Raw genomic sequence first — 16,706 nt, 5'->3', positions numbered from 1 at the left:
TTTACTCTCACTGCTTTGTAGAACAAATGTTGTCTAGACTGAACAGCAATAAACCAGTTTTACTCCCTCTGATCAATATTGAGCAGATACCAGAAAAACTGCAACAACGTCTAAATCATCTCAACTGTTTGTGAAGCACTAAGAGGAAATATTGATAGTTTATAAATATGAAACTCCTGAAAATGTTCTGGTTTTCCAGAATATACCCGGTCATCGGCTGGAGTTCTGCTTCCTGCTGTTGCTCCTTCATCTCTCTGGTTGTTGGTTCTTTGAGGTCAACACTGGAGTTGCTCCAAAGCCGACATGATGCGGAGGAAGGCCTGAAAACAGAAGAACGTCAACTTTAATGTGAAGTTCGGAGGAAATGGTCAACATTAATCAGCCAAGTGACACAATTTGACTTTGTGCTTTAAAACCAATAAAGATAAAAGTTAGTGAAACATTAACTTTGACAATGTTGCTGTACTTTTATTTTTCACCTCTGGTGATCAGGTGAAGGACAATCATAAAACATGCTTGTTGTAAAACACTAATAAAACAATGTATACAGATGTTTTTTAAAGACCTGCCTGTTGATTTTCTGTACATTTGTGTATCAGACTGAAAGCCTTCCAGCATACCTTCATATACAATAAAACTAATTTTCCTTCTATTTCCACTCATCGACAGTAGTGTGGTTTTAGAGGCTCGCTGAGGCCCAGTGCGCGTCATGAACCCGGGTCGGGCGGACTGAGTGGACGGTAACTCCAAACCCAAAACCACCACATTTTGGAAACAGTATCATTTTACAGTCAGAGGAATCTGTCCCAGGAAACTGCTGTGGAAGTGATTCAGTGTAAATTATATTCATACAAAATCAATATTTTGAGATTTGATTTCAGCTCTCCTTTAATCTAAAACTACATGCTTTAAAACTGTTCAAAGATAAAATATATTTTTAATAGAAAGCTGAACATACGATTGGAATATCGGTTAAATTATCCTCAGATCAGAATTATAGATCTAATAAAACTGCAAAGAAATTAAACTTATTTATTCCTAAAAGTTTTCTTAATAAATGTAACTACTGCCCACCTCTGGACCTGGTTGATGGATCAATACTCAAACTTGATATTTCACTCACCAAATGTTGACTAGACTGAAAACACCCAGGTTTACTCCTTAGAGACTCTGATTAATATTAAGCAAATAAGAAAACAAAACTGTTGCTTTGTCTTTTTGCTGCACAGCCTGAAAGTTTAGTATTTAAAGTTTTGTTGAAATACTAAAAGCAAATATTAATAGTTTATAAAAGTGAAACTCTAGAAAGGTTTCTGGTTGTTCTGTGTTGAAGCAGAGTTTTATTCCTACACTCAGTCATGGAGCTCTTAGTTTTACTTTCTGATACTGTGGAGAGATTAGACGTTAGAGAGCTGAGGTTTGGTTGACTCAGTTGTTTTGAAAGGAAAACTGGTGTGACGATCATTAAACTACAAACGTCATAACTTTTGCAGCCCTCCTCTTCCTGGATCCAAAGCCTCGCTCTCCTTTCTGCTCTCATAAAGCTTGAAGCTGGGAGGAGCCAACATGTGCTGAGGGTAAAACCTGATTGGCTGCAGCTTCTCTGCACTGACATGTGATTGGTGGATCAGAGCTCAAATCAGTTTATGTTTTCTTGAAATGAAACTCACACAGTCACTGTGACAGAGAGGAGAAATGGCGCAGCAGGCAGGTCAGCTGAATCGAGAAACTTTCTCCTGTCCCCTCTGTGTGGATCTACTGAAGGATCCGGTGACGATTCCCTGTGGACCCAGCTACTGCATGAACTGTATTAAAAGCTTCTGGGTTGGAGAGGGTGAAAAAGGAATGCACAGCTGCCCTCAGTGCAGGAGAACCTTCACAACAAGGCCTGTCCTGCAGAAGAGCGCCGTGCTAGCAGCTTTAGTGGAGCAGCTGAAGAAGACTGGACTCCAACCTGCTCCTGCTGATCACTGCTATGCTGGACCTGAACATTTTGCCTGTGATATCTGCACTGTGTCAAGAAAATCCGAGCTCATCCCACTTCCCCATGCTGGAGATTTTAGTTTAACAGTAATAATAAATAAAGTTATCTTTAAAATGAATCACTCAAGTGACATCAAGGCCCAACAGTAGACTTAAGTGTCAATAAAGTTAGTTTAACAGTAATAATAAATAAAGTTATCTTTAAAATGAATCACTTAAGTGACATCAAGGCCCAGCAGTAGACTTAGGTGTCAATAAAATAAATCTGGTTGTGTGTGTTGTTTTTGTCTAAAGCAAACTTTGCTTTAATTCTACTTTTTTCTATCTAATCATAAGAAATCATAGTCAGTCAGAAAGAGTCATTAAACAGGAAAAGCAGGTTTCCTGGAGAAAGAGGAAGTTTCCAGCCTGCAGATTTATAAAAAATAGCTGAGACTATTTCTTATTTTAAAGCATGAAAGTTTTAAAGAATTAAATCTAAACATTTTGGTAATTTGATAAGATTCAAAGTAAAATACTTATATTAATATTGGTTTACTTGTAATAATATTTACACGAACATTTGTGGGAACACTTACAAGAAAAACAAGTAACTGTAACTTTGGTATTAAATAATTAGAATCATGGATTATTCTTGGTTTCTTTTCAGAAAAAACATCTGTAATAACTCACATTAGGATTATAATAAGGATAATTAATAAGTTATGGTTATAAAATCATAAATGAATGATAAATCAGAGAAGCTGAAGAAAATAAATGTGATATAAGTTATGGTTATAAAATTATAAATGATTGATAAATCAGAGAAGCTAAAGAAAATAAATGTGATATAAATGTGATTTTGACATTGAACTTGAAATGGTGTAAAAAGGTGTAACTGCAATTAAACATCACTGATATGTTGTAGGTAGATAGTAGGTGAAAGGTGAAAGGAAAGGAACTAAAAAGAGAGCAGAGATGATCAACGCCTTATTTGGAGAAAAGGTGAAAGGCAACGGACATAGGAGGTTGAGCAACCCTGAGACATTAGCACAGACATCAGGACATAATGTCTGTAAGACAGTGATGGATGTGAGGTCATCTGTCTAAGCAGACAGCCAATGAAAACGCACCAAAAGGGTGGATAAACCCTATAAAAGGTGGGTGCAAAAGAGGAACCTTTTGTTGGATCCTCCGGGCAGCTTCGAGCCAAGAGATGGACAAAGAACTCTGCAGCTGAAGAAGAGCCGGGGCCACGGAGCCGGAGACTGTCCTGCCATGAGGACCAACCCGTCAGCCCTACAATCTGTGGCTTCGAATCGCACTTCTCTCATCGGCTGGGTTCAGACCCCAAAGACAAAGATGAAGACAAAGGCAAAGACAAAGAAGAAGAACTGGTGCCTTTTTTCCTGCCAGCACCAAGTCCTGTGTGACCTCACCATCCATGCGGAGAGGAGGCTCATCAGACCTGCGGAGATCCTGGCCTTCATCGATCAACTTCCTCCTCCTGCTGCCGCACCTTCTTCATCATCAGGCCAGGTCTGGGGTTCGAAACGTCAAACTCCGTCCGTCTCTCTCAAAGGTTCCCTTTTTTAATTCTCAGTATCAGCAGTAGGGAAAGATAGACTAGATGATTGATTTTACTTATTTGATTATTTCTGCTACTGAATTAAGCTGTACTGACCCTTGCAAAAATGCCTTACTAATAAAATATTTAGCATAAAGAAAATCTAAAAGATGTTGTGGACATTCAGTTAATGAGTCACCTTAAGGTTCTTTGATGGTTGTAAAATAGCTGTGATGTTTGATTCTGGAGAGGAAAAAGTTTAAAATGTTTTTAGGTTGCTGGTAGCCCAAATTTAAAACGTCATCCTTGGGACTCGCCCGAGTCACTAAAACCTACCTGGTTCAATAACAAATGCAAGTTGTAAAATAGAGAACGAGCGACCGTTAACAGGTGTGCTCTGTGAAACTAGTTGGCTGTAGGCTGCTCAGTCTGGCTAATTCACAGGGGGAAGAAGGGTGGGACACCTGGATGTTGGCCGTCAGAAAACCAGGCGAATCGTTTCTCGAAACCAGCTTAGACAGAGTTTACTTCAGTTCTGGACAGGGTAAATCCCAGCAGATTTAGGAAACTCAATTAACCCGTTAGAAGGAGAGCTGGTAGCACATCTCCCCTCTCAGAAGAGGAAGTAGAGAGTGAGACAGTAGAGACAGAAAGGAGGGGGGGGGTGTTGCGCAACAACAACTGAGAGGAAGCTGACAGCCTTCAGGTCTTGTTTATTCTGTCTGGCTTCTTTCTGTGAGAAAAACCCTCAGCTTCATTATGAATCAGCTCCCTTTAAGAAACTCCAGCTGGTGGAGCCGTCCAAGAACGTCCTGGAGAAAGTCTGCTCTCGTCATGAAGAGGTGATGAAGATGTTCTGCCGCACTGATCAGAAGTGTATCTGCATTATCTGTCTAATGGAGGAACATAAAGGCCATGACACATTGTCAGCTGCAGCAGAACCAGAACCACAGAACAGAGACAGATTCTTAAAATATACTTTTGAATTCTCATTGGATCTAAACACAACAAGCAGTAAATTGGAAGTAAATGAGAGTAACAGGACAGTGACACGGACATGGACAAATGTAAATAATCCTGATTCTAGTAAACCAGACAGATTCACTGGATGGCCTCAAGTTATGAGCAGAGAGAAAGTGACTGGGCGATGTTACTGGGAGGTGCAGTGGAAACGGAGAGTTCGTGTTGCCGTCGCATACAAGGATCTCAGCAGAGCAGGAAACAGGAATGAATGTGAATTTGGATACAATGACAAATCTTGGGCATTGAGTTGTTATCAAAGCAGTTTTAGTTTTGGTCACAGCAACATCTGGACCTCCATCTCAGGTCCAGTTTCCTTCAGAGTGGGAGTGTACCTGGACCACGGAGCAGGTCTTCTGTCCTTCTACAGCGTCTCTGAAAACAAGAAAACCATGATTCTCCTCCACAGAGTCCAGACCAAATTCACTCAGCCGCTGCATGCTGGGGTTTGGGTTGGGGAGGAATCCTCTGCACAGTTCTGTTAACCCAAATAGATTCCCTTTTGTTTCTCTGATTGTTGATCAGGGTTCATGGCTCTGATGTCTCTTGTGTCCTGATCTTCTTTATGTTTCTGGTTTAATTGTAGTTTTCTGTCTTCCAGAAGCTATAAAGTATATCCCAGCTGATGGATTTTTTCTTTCTTGTGTATCACAGAAATATTTCTCCACATGAAAATATAAACTTAATGTGTGTATTGATGTATTTGGATGTTCTGGTTTGTAGAGGTTGATGTATAATTCATGTTTGTTTGCAGCATGACTAATATTTAGTCCCCTGTGTTTAACTTGCTTGACTTTAATAAAACTAGAGGAACCAAGAACGATTTGATGCTTAGAAAAATACTGACTATCACTGCACGCTATTTGAAAATCAAAAAGTGGAGATGTTGGTAAAATAATCACAATATCAGCTGCAATAAATTTACATTTCTTCAGTCCTGCTGTACAGTGTGATCTTTATCATCCTACACTGCCCCCTTGTGGTCAAATAATTTATCTGACAAATAAAATCAAATGCAAATGGAAAATAAATTTCTTTTTAAGCAACATAACAGGCACTATAACTTAATGAAGGGAAACAAGCAGCAAAGTGCAGAAACCTTTGGGTCCTCAAAGCTAAACAGAAGAACATAAAACAAGATTTTAAAACAAAACAGCAACATAATTACATCAGGTTGATAAACAAAAACAAAAATTCATCAGGAGTATAATATGAAATGACGTCATACTAGCTCACTGTCATCAGGTGGGACAATGCAAAGCAAAAGTAGCTTTTGTTTTACCTCCTGGGTACAATGTTACTGGTTACAGGTGAGAAATGATCACTAAATATTTAGCACATTAAGAAATAATTTAAATTGCTGCTTGTCTGACTGAACAAATTAATAACTTGTAGCTGGTCAGCTTCCACAGCGGCTTTAAAGGTCAAAATAACTCAGAGAGACTAGTTCTGCTTTTCTCCTGTAATGTTGTGTTTGTAGTTGGAGATGAAATAAATTCATATCTTTTGCAGACAGCCATGAAAAAAACATTAAATCCCCACTAAATAAAAATAAATCATAATTTATATTTATTTATGTGTTGTGTCCACTGGACAGTGTGAAAGGCAGCAGGTGTGTGTGTGTGTGTTGGTTCTGTTGGTTGCATGGAATTTTTTTATTAAAGAATCTGTCTAGACCGGTCTTTCATTGCTGATTGCAACTCTTTAAACCTATTGTTTCCCATCCTATCCTGCAAAGGGAAAATCACTGAATGCAAATGCTTTTCATCTGGAAGACTCAGACGAAAACAGTGATAAAAGGTTTATTGACATCCAATTTAAAGTTCTTCGCTCGGGCCCGGCTGCATTGAGCTGTGAATGCGATCCTCGGAGCTTGATGTTTGGATTCCATCCCCCGACCCTCCTGGGGTGGGGTCTAAGGGAGCCTGAAATGGGGTAGAAGGGGTGAGGAGGGTGGCTGGAAAAGATGCCATGATGAGGTTTCAACTCCTTGGGGTGATGGACGTGACTGTTTGGTCAGCGTTGATAGGCGGTGGTGAGAGCGGGACCCCGACTGGATATGCAGGTGGGGCTAAAGAGTCTTCCGTTTATTTGCCCTGTCATTTCTCATTTATTTAGATACGACATATATTGTGTCTCAAAGAGATTCATCTGACATCTGGTAGCAAACCACAAACAGTTCAGTCTCATGAAATTCACACAGCAGGCCTTGATGGTTAATTCAACATTTTTGCTGAAATAAGTTTGTTTTTTTTGCCTGGTCGTTTATGCTGCTAATTTATTACATTATTATTATAATTTATTTAACTGCAGTGAGTCTTCAATGTGAACAGTTGAACTTTAACTGTTCATTGTGAGCAGTTAAAATGTGAGCTGACCTTTCAGACTGCAGACGCTTTGAAACAATCGGATACGTATCAGAATTAGCTCCACGTACGGAAGTGGCTCAGGTCATGTTGAATGAAAAGTGAAGAGTCTTTAGGAAACATGAAGTCCAGCTGATGTTCAGTCAAACACATCTGGAAGCAGAGTCATGACTTCAATAAGTATGGTGAAAAAAACATGAACCATTTCTTCCAACAACAAAGAAATGAAATAAGATCAGCAGCATCTGAGAAAACCAGAAAAATCTCAGATTCTACTGTAAATCTTCCTCTGGGTATAATATGTCCAGCAGATGGCAGCAGCACTCCAAGCACAGAAAGGATTGAGTGGTTTATTCATTATGCTAATGTTTGCAGGTATTCTAGGAATTAACTGCAGACATGTTTAGTCAGTTTACGTCTTGATGTAAAAGCCTCACCACACGACTGGCAGGAAAACGGCTTCTCACGTGTGTGGGTCTTCATGTGCACCGTCAAGGTGTATCTTTTAGCAAAACTTTTCCCACATACAGGACATGAGAAGGGCTTCTCGCCTGTGTGGGTTCTCATGTGGTTGATCAGCACAGTGTTGTCAGAGAAGGATTTACCGCAGTCATCACAAGAAAACGGCTTCTCGCCTGTGTGGGTTCTCATGTGAATCGTCAGATTACGCTTCCGGGTGAAACTTTTTCCACAGGTCAAACACGGATGAGGCTTCTCACCTGTGTGAACTCTCAGATGTTCATTTAAACTGCCTCTCACCCTGAAGCATTTCCCGCAGGTTGGGCATGAGAACGGCTTTTCGCCCGTGTGAATCCTCATGTGACGAGCCAGATCGTAGCCAAGCCTGAAGGACGAGCCGCAGACCGTACAGGCATACGGCTTCTCCTCTGTGTGAGCTCTCACATGGATTTTAAAGGTGGTCTTTCTGATGAATCGCTCTCCACAAATCTGACATGAAAACGGCTTCTCTCCTGTGTGGGTTCTCACATGGATGGTCATGTCAAAGCGCCTATAGAAGCGTTTTCCACAAGTGGGACAGGAAAAGGGTTTCTCACCTGTGTGGGTTCTAGTGTGACTATCCCACTGACTGCTGGTTCTGAAGGATTTATCACAGAATTCACAGGGGTACGGTTTCTCACCCGTATGAATCCTTACATGTTTAGTCAAGTTATTCTGCTTAATAAAACCTCTTCCACAGGTCGTACATTTGAATGGTTTCCCACCCGTGTGAGTTCTCAGGTGAGCAGTCAGGTACCTGAGCTGAGTGAAACTTTTTCCACACATTTCACAAGTGGGCAGTTTTTTTCTTTGTCTCTTTGGTTTTGACTTGTCCACATCGTCCCTGTGATTTCTGGTGTCCTGATGTCTCCTGTCTGGCTTCAGATCTTTTTCTCCACTTGTTCCAGAGTCTTTCTGGTTGCTTCCTGGCTGCTGTTGGTTCTTGTTAGGTTCACCGTTGTCTTTTTGCTCACAACTAGGAGACACCAAGAAGGTTTCAGCCTCCTGCTTCACTACAAGCTGATCTTCAGTCTGATCACTGCAGAGTTCCTCTTTAACCTCTACAGGTTCTGGTTCCTCTTTAGTCTCCGTCGTCTGCTGGAGCTCTGATTCATGTGCAGGATTCACCATGAAGCTGCTGCCCTCCTGCTTCACCACAAATGGTCCTTCATCTTTAAAGATGGACAACTCAACATGTTCCTCTTTAATTGGTTGAGGTTCTGTTTCTTCTTTTATCCCGGTCATCGGCTGGAGTTCTGCTTCCTGCTGTTGCTCCTTCATCTCTCTGGTTGTTGGTTCTTTGAGGTCAACACTGGAGTTGCTCCAAAGCCGACATGATGCGGAGGAAGGCCTGAAAACAGAAGAACGTCAACTTTAATGTGAAGTTCGGAGGAAATGGTCAACATTAATCAGCCAAGTGACACAATTTGACTTTGTGCTTAAAAACCAATAAAGATAAAAGTTAGTGAAACATTAACTTTGACAATGTTGCTGTACTTTTATTTTTCACCTCTGGTGATCAGGTGAAGGACAATCATAAAACATGCTTGTTGTAAAACACTAATAAAACAATGTATACAGATGTTTTTTAAAGACCTGCCTGTTGATTTTCTGTACATTTGTGTATCAGACTGAAAGCCTTCCAGCATACCTTCATATACAATAAAACTAATTTTCCTTCTATTTCCACTCATCGACAGTAGTGTGGTTTTAGAGGCTCGCTGAGGCCCAGTGCGCGTCATGAACCCGGGTCGGGCGGACTGAGTGGACGGTAACTCCAAACCCAAAACCACCACATTTTGGAAACAGTATCATTTTACAGTCAGAGGAATCTGTCCCAGGAAACTGCTGTGGAAGTGATTCAGTGTAAATTATATTCATACAAAATCAATATTTTGAGATTTGATTTCAGCTCTCCTTTAATCTAAAACTACATGCTTTAAAACTGTTCAAAGATAAAATATATTTTTAATAGAAAGCTGAACATACGATTGGAATATCGGTTAAATTATCCTCAGATCAGAATTATAGATCTAATAAAACTGCAAAGAAATTAAACTTATTTATTCCTAAAAGTTTTCTTAATAAATGTAACTACTGCCCACCTCTGGACCTGGTTGATGGATCAATACTCAAACTTGATATTTCACTCACCAAATGTTGACTAGACTGAAAACACCCAGGTTTACTCCTTAGAGACTCTGATTAATATTAAGCAAATAAGAAAACAAAACTGTTGCTTTGTCTTTTTGCTGCACAGCCTGAAAGTTTAGTATTTAAAGTTTTGTTGAAATACTAAAAGCAAATATTAATAGTTTATAAAAGTGAAACTCTAGAAAGGTTTCTGGTTGTTCTGTTGTTGAAGCAAAGTTTTATTCCTAAACTCAACAATGATGGAAAAGTTCTGCTGGATGTTGAAGTTAAAGATCTGCAGGACTCTGACCTCTGACCTCTGACAGAGATGTTTGGTTGCAGCACTTCTGTCTGCTGACAGAGCTGTAAAAGTTTCACAGCTTTTTTAAAAGATGCATTATCATCTAACCCTAAATAAAATTGAATTGATATGAATATGATGTAACCTTTGTCCTGTCTGGGTCCCGCTGCTGTTTTAGTGCAGTTAGGAAACGGGGAACAGAAATCACTGAGCAACCAAACACATCCAGTTTCTACAGCAGCAAGGAGTCTTTTGTTTCATTATTTCATACTGTGGAGAGATTAGATCTTAGAGGTCTGAGATTTTGGTGACTCTGTTGTTTGTTTTGAACTGAAAACTGTTGTGAAGATGGTTCAAATTTAAACTTTATTAGGTTCAAATTTAAACTTTATTACGTTAAGAACTGTTCTCCTACTGGTATCAACCTGGAAGCTGAATGGAACCAACATCTGCTGATTGGCTGCAGCCTCTCTGCACTGCTATCAGTTAAGTTTAAATTTTAAAAAAGTTGAAAGTTTTTCTTTTCATTGTTAAAAAAATATATTTTCCTTCTGTTTCTGACGTTAACAGGGTCAAGAGATAGCAATACATTAGACTAATATTACTGGAGTAAACATATGGAGTGTGAAACAACTGTTTTAAATACAATATTGTGAAAAACTTACTCAAGAAACTGCAACTAATTACTGTCCACCCCTGCATATATTATAAGGCCATATGGGCTTGTATGTGTTGTGAACATATTTGTTGAATTTTATGGTCAAAATATTGACTCAAAGTTAAATTATGAAAGATTTAGCAAAAGAGAGAATTGATGTATAAATAATGTTTCATTTTATCAAATCTTTACGTTTGTAAAACGTAAAAATAAAAACGTTTGTAATGCTTTTAATGGCGATACATCTTCCCCTCCCAATATGGCGGACAGCCTGACGTGCTGCCGCAGCTAGCTCGTCACCGCTCGCCAATAACGGCTTTCTTACCGGCAAAACTCGTCTCTGTTCCTCGGGAAAATCCTCGAAACGATCCAGTGTCTGAAAATGTGGCAGTTTTCTCAGCGCCTGCGCCTTTAAAAGGAAAGAGCTTCTTCTCCTCGAACACTTAGCTTCTCACTTAGCTCGGAAGCTAACTAGCCGCTCTCACGCTACTGTTGCTGATGAAACAGATAAATCTGTATTAAAGGAATACTAGAAATGATGTCCGCACTTGAAATGAGAGGTGGTTATGTTTAGCATTTTCCAGTGATGAGCAGAACCGCACCAACCTTTTATTTAGCGTTTCTGCTTCTTACTGTGGTTGGTAAAGCTACTGAGATCATTACCGCCATCCTGTGGTCAGTACGGGATTGACAACAAAATACTGTGTTCTGCATCAGACAGTAAATATACCCACCGTAGTCACATCCACCTTGTTATATCTCTTATATAAGCATCAACAGTTCAATTTTATACTTGTTACATAATTTAGCATTCAAACAAAAAACATTTTCAACCATCATTAATAATTTGCTAGTTTATATATACCACAGAAAAGAAGCAAAAATAGCTGGTAAATTTTCAAAATTTTTGTATCATAAAAACAAGAAACAATTCATCTTTCTCAACTTTAATTTGGCATGTCGTCTTCACATTCACTATAACAAACCAATTATCAGCAGAGCAGAACATTATTACATGATAACGCTCATCCTTAAGCGATCATCTGTCAGGGAAAGTTTATAAAGTGGCGGAAAAGTAAAAAATAAAGCTTAAAATTATGTACCCCCTTAAATAAATGTTGTTTTCCATTGTTTTATGCAAAGTTAGCCTAAATAAATAAATGTAATTTCCAAATTATTTTTATTAAATAAGGGAGGAGTGCTTGGTTAATAAAAAAATGACAAAAAATGAAGAAAAAAAAAGTATCAGTCAAAAATGAGTTAAAAGTGTCATAGATCATAGAGTCCAAAACAACTGCAAGGATGTTATAGGGGTCGGTCTAGTACATGATTTAATATTAGAGTATAAAATATTTCAGTTAGTCTCATAATTGATTACAGATGCAACAGAAACAAGCCAATCACATTTACAGTGAGATAATTTGAATTATTTACTAATGAAAGGATCAACAGATGGTATTTAATGTTAGTCACACTTATGCTGTTTTGTAATAAAATGATTCATGATTAAAAAGGTCCATCTACGAAATAATAAATTTACTTAAACATATTTTCCAAACTGATGGTTTATCAGAAGTTAACTGCTAATGAGGTTTTCAAAGAAAAGGATTTTACGGTTTTATTTGGAGTAATTAAACCAAACGGTGGGAGAAAATGAACGTTTCAGAACATAATGGACTCCGAAGGAACTGACATTTACAGTTCACTTAATATAGATTATATTTATTACATTCTGAGCTGTTGAATAAAAAAATACAGGCCGATTTAATAAATCAGAATATTAAAGAAAAATACATTAATTTCAGGAACGCCACGTCAAACTCTATGTAGATTAAATATTCAAACAAATGCTTGGAAGCCTTTATTTCTGTTATGATTTTTCACTTACTAAATTTTAACTTAACATTAAACTTAAATGTTACGTTTTAAAACACGTAATATTTAAATTAGATCAAAACAATAAAAAAACATTTAAAAACATAAATGTGGGCTTAATGAAAAGTGTGTTTAATATCTGCTTGAAGGTTATTTTCATGTTCTTTTATTCTGACATATGAGCCACACTGGGGCTTTTATTCTACTTTATTGAATATTACTGTACCTTTAGCTATAAACCTGTAGCTTCTGCCAAACCTCTCATATCAAACACAAACTCTAAAATGCAACTTGTGAAATTTGGTACCTTTATTTTGTTCATAAAAATGAGCAAAATACTTTTAATTTATTGTCATTTTAACCTGGATTTGAATTTGACTGAAGTCCAAAAAAATTTTTTTATTGTTGCATTGTACAAGTGCACTCAGTCATTCCAAAATGAAAGTACTGATGGGTAATTCAAAGATAATTGTTATTAATTTTAAGCCTATCAACTTCTATTAAGCATTAATAAGATTTTTGCTTTTTAGAAAACTGAAGACAAGAAAAAGTCTGGAGAAAAATCAGATGTTTCTCCATAATGTGTTTTCTTTCTTCGACTAATCAATTCCTGAACAAGAAACAATAACAATAAAATTATTTGTCCAGTAGGTGGTGCTGTTACTCCAAATCCAGACAGGTTCAGTCATAACATAGATCAGTATTTACTCTTTTTTGAGTAAACAAAGCTTGATATCCATTACTAATGCAAGTAAAACCAACTGGAGGCTCATTTAACACACATGTTTAGTCAGTTTGCCTCTGGAAATAAAGGCCTCCCCACACGACTGGCAGGAAAACGGCTTCTCGCCTGTGTGAGTCCTCATGTGGACAGTCAATGTGTATTTCTTGGTGAAACTTTTACCACAATAGGGACATGAGAAAGACTTTTCACCTGAGTGGGTTCTGACATGATTGAGCAGTATAGTGTTGTCAGTGAAAGACCTTCCACAAATATCGCAGGAATATGGCTTCTCGCCTGTGTGGGTTCTCATGTGAATAGTCAAGTTGTGCTTTCGAGCAAAACTTTTCCCACAGTCCAAGCAGACATGGGGCTTCTCGCCCGTGTGAATTCGGATGTGTCCGTTCAGACTTCCTCGCTCCCTGAAGGTTTTCCCACAAGTCAGGCACGGGAATGGCTTCTCGCCCGTGTGAATCCTCATGTGACGAGCCAGATCGTAGCTGTAGTTGAAAGACGAGTCGCAGACCTCGCAGGCAAAGGGCTTCCCCTTCGTGTGAGCTCTCACGTGAAAGTTGAAGGTGATCTTCCTGATGAAACGTTCCCCGCAAATATGACACGAGAAAGGCTTCTCGCCCGTGTGGGTTCTCATGTGGACGTTCAAGTCGTAGCGTCTGGAGAAACCTTTCCCACAAGTTGAGCAGGAACAGGGCTTCTCGCCTGTGTGGGTTCTTGTGTGGCTGGCCCACTGGCTGGTGGTTCTGAAGGATTTATCACACAGTTCACAAGGATAGGGCTTCTCGCCAGTATGAACCCTTTCGTGTTTAGTTAGGTTGTTTTGCTTGGTGAAGGTTTTCCCACAGGTCTCGCATCGGAAAGGATTCCCAGCGATGTGGATTTTTGTGTGGCTGGCCCACTGGCTGGTGGTTCTGAAGGATTTATCACACAGTTCACAAGGGTAGGGTTTCTCTCCCGTGTGAATTCTCATGTGGACGGTTAAGTTATTCTGCTTGTTGAAACCTTTTCCGCAGGTCGCACACTGGAAAGGCTTCCCGTCTTTGTGAGTCCTCAGGTGAGCCGTCAGGTATCGAAGTTGAGTAAACGTTTGGCCGCATGTTTCACAGGAAGGCAGGTTCTTTTTACACCGTTTCTTTCTCGGCTTCGGCTCTTTATCTCCATTTGATCCCAAGGCTTTCAGGTTGCTTCCTTGTTGATGGTTCTCACCGTCAGGAGAGTTTGCAGAGAAAAGTTGGGCTTTGTTTGGTTCTGGTTGATTCTCTTCTTTAAACTCTTGCTTCACTACAAGCCACTTTTCATCCTGGTCCTCCTGTTCCTCCTTAATCAGCACCGGTTCTGGTTCCTCTTTAACCTGCTTACCAGTCTCCCTCATCTGCTCCAGTTGCGGTACATTGTTGACAACGTCCTCATGGACAGAAGTCACCAAAACCGTTTCTACCTCCTGCTTAATTAAAAGCGTCTCTCCATCCTGATGGAGGCAAAACTCTCCCACTTCTTCTTTGATTGACTGAGATTCTGAACCCCTGCTCTTCGCCGCCATCGGCTGGGATTCTGGTTCCGACTGCTCCTCCTTCATTACTTGGCATTTAGTCCGTCGAGCCAAAGACTGGAAGTCTTGTCGGAAATGGGATTTGATCAGCCTGCAGGAAAAAATAGATGTTTAATGTTAAGATAGCTAAAACTGCAAAATGTTTTCCTTTAAAGATTTGATCAAAATGTTTAAAAACTGCTCTTAAAATCAATCAGAATACATCAAAACTCCAAATTACATATGAAAAAATGCGTTAATATTTATAAAGAAAATGGTAAAGAGCATAAAGATTATTTTAAATAATTTTAAAACTTTAAAAAAATTAAAATAATAAAGCCTGATGTATTCAGTTGCAAGATTTCAGTTTCTTTTCATGTTTGCTTCATTGAGAAAACTTTTTAAAATGTTGTTCAACCAGATTATTTACATCAAAACTGTTAAACTGGCAGAAAGTGTACTTAGTTTTTAACGTCACTACTTCCCAAATTAGGGCCAGACTAAAGAATTTTGGTTTTTAATTACAAGAATAAAGTAGAAACAATGTGAAATTAAAGTCATAATATTAGCAGAATAAATTTGGAATATTAACATAAAATGTGGTAAAATTACAAGAAAAAAATAATTTTAAAGAACAAATAAAAGCTTCAATCAATAATCCAGATCTAAATCATGTAGAACTTATTAAATTACTACTTTTATCTTCCAGAAGTATTAATTCATTCTAGTATTATGACTTTATTCTCACAACTTCAAAACAATTCTCTTAATTTTGCAGTGAAACATTTCATAACCATTCTATGAAGCACAGTGTTCATTTTCTAACTTTAATTGGCATATTTGTCCATTTGGGGAGGTAACACTTCTGGTTTTCAGCTCAATTCACAGGACTTGGTCTAACAGGAGAAGAAGAGTGGGGGACATGATGCTGATTTAAAGCGTAGAATGACTTAATTTGTAATAATGATTTCATGTTGCAAAAAGTGGACCTGTACAGCAAAACCTTCAGGTGTATTTAAAACTCTGTAAAGTATGGTTTCAGCAATAGCAGCATCAACAACAAAGGAAAATTCAATCAACATTCACCCAGTACACTGGGATTTAAAAGTCTGTTTTATTCCTTAAGTGGCAAATCTGAAATTATTTTTGTTCAAATAGATGTAACTTCAGGGACTACGAAGTTAATATTTATTTTTCTTGGTGTTTAACTATATACAGCAACTATTGTTGCTTGGGGTTTATAACAGTTTACTAAAAATGCAAACAAACTCCCTTTAGTCCCAATAAAGCCGCAGCTCCGGTAACTTAAATACTTCTTTGGCTGAAGTTGCCTCTGCCAAGATGGCGGCCACGTTGACATGTTGCTGCAGCTCCGCCAATGTAGCAGATAGGCAAGCTAGCATTTATTGCTATAGTTGAAAAGACAAGGTCCTCTTACCGATCAAACTCGTTTTCCACCTAAATGAGAAACTCATTAAACATCCAGGATCCAATAAATCTCCAGTATTGTCTGTTTTTAAGACATTTTCGTGTTTTGGGCTTCAATGAAACTGGTTGCTTGTCCCTCGGGGAGTTAGCTTCTCAGTTAGCTCAGAGGCTAACGGGTTTCCCTCAGGCTGTTACTGTTGACATAACGGAAAGGAATCGGCGTTAATGGCGAGCTGTAGCTACTGTCAGAGCCTGGGATGGAATATCGTTTAAGTGATCGTTAAAGGAGGAGCACGGAGCTTTTTTCGAAGCAACCCAGCTTGGAGAAACATTATCGCGATTTCTCTGTGAGGATGTTTCCCAACATGCTCTGCACCGCTGCACAGTGTCATCACCGCTGGTGCATTAAAGTACAACTCACATACCCTACATTTATAAAAAAAATTAACTTATAGTGAAATAAAATGGTCACCGCAGTCATATTCAATACTTTCCAAGCAACATGATTCTAAGAATAAAAGAACTAAAAATGACAGCAATAGTTGCTTTAACTGTATAAAGGATCTTTACATTTTGGTAGAAATAAGGTTTAGATTAAGGCGTCATTGAAATGTTTTAATTTCATCGCATTTTA

At 38.7% G+C, this 16,706-nt stretch overlaps 3 protein-coding genes across 3 annotated transcripts; 1 reads left to right on the top strand and 2 right to left on the bottom strand.

Annotated features, from left to right (window-relative positions):
* Positions 1-874: 874 nt before the first annotated feature.
* LOC116725798 (tripartite motif-containing protein 16-like) lies at positions 875-6,171 on the top strand. Its single transcript, XM_032572177.1, has 2 exons — positions 875-2,011; positions 4,211-6,171. The coding sequence occupies exons 1-2, from the start codon at positions 1,696-1,698 to the stop codon at positions 5,032-5,034; spliced, it is 1,140 nt and encodes a 379-aa protein (XP_032428068.1). The 5' UTR covers positions 875-1,695; the 3' UTR covers positions 5,035-6,171.
* A 479-nt stretch (positions 6,172-6,650) lies between these two features.
* LOC116725780 (gastrula zinc finger protein XlCGF57.1-like) lies at positions 6,651-11,214 on the bottom strand. Its single transcript, XM_032572156.1, has 2 exons — positions 10,831-11,214; positions 6,651-8,764 (listed from the first exon to the last, which is right to left on the bottom strand). The coding sequence occupies exon 2, from the start codon at positions 8,692-8,694 to the stop codon at positions 7,303-7,305; it is 1,392 nt and encodes a 463-aa protein (XP_032428047.1). The 5' UTR covers positions 8,695-8,764; positions 10,831-11,214; the 3' UTR covers positions 6,651-7,302.
* Positions 11,215-11,436: 222 nt separating this feature from the next.
* Positions 11,437-16,460, bottom strand: LOC116725772 (gastrula zinc finger protein XlCGF26.1-like). Its single transcript, XM_032572143.1, has 2 exons — positions 16,083-16,460; positions 11,437-14,756 (listed from the first exon to the last, which is right to left on the bottom strand). The coding sequence occupies exon 2, from the start codon at positions 14,690-14,692 to the stop codon at positions 13,154-13,156; it is 1,539 nt and encodes a 512-aa protein (XP_032428034.1). The 5' UTR covers positions 14,693-14,756; positions 16,083-16,460; the 3' UTR covers positions 11,437-13,153.
* Between the last annotated feature and the right edge of the window lie 246 nt (positions 16,461-16,706).

The sequence above is a fragment of the Xiphophorus hellerii genome, chromosome 9 (assembly GCF_003331165.1).
Source record: "Xiphophorus hellerii strain 12219 chromosome 9, Xiphophorus_hellerii-4.1, whole genome shotgun sequence".
Taxonomy (NCBI): Eukaryota; Metazoa; Chordata; class Actinopteri; order Cyprinodontiformes; family Poeciliidae; genus Xiphophorus; species Xiphophorus hellerii.
The sequence above is the reverse complement of the archived record's forward strand: the minus strand, read 5'-3'. Positions and strand labels throughout refer to the sequence as shown.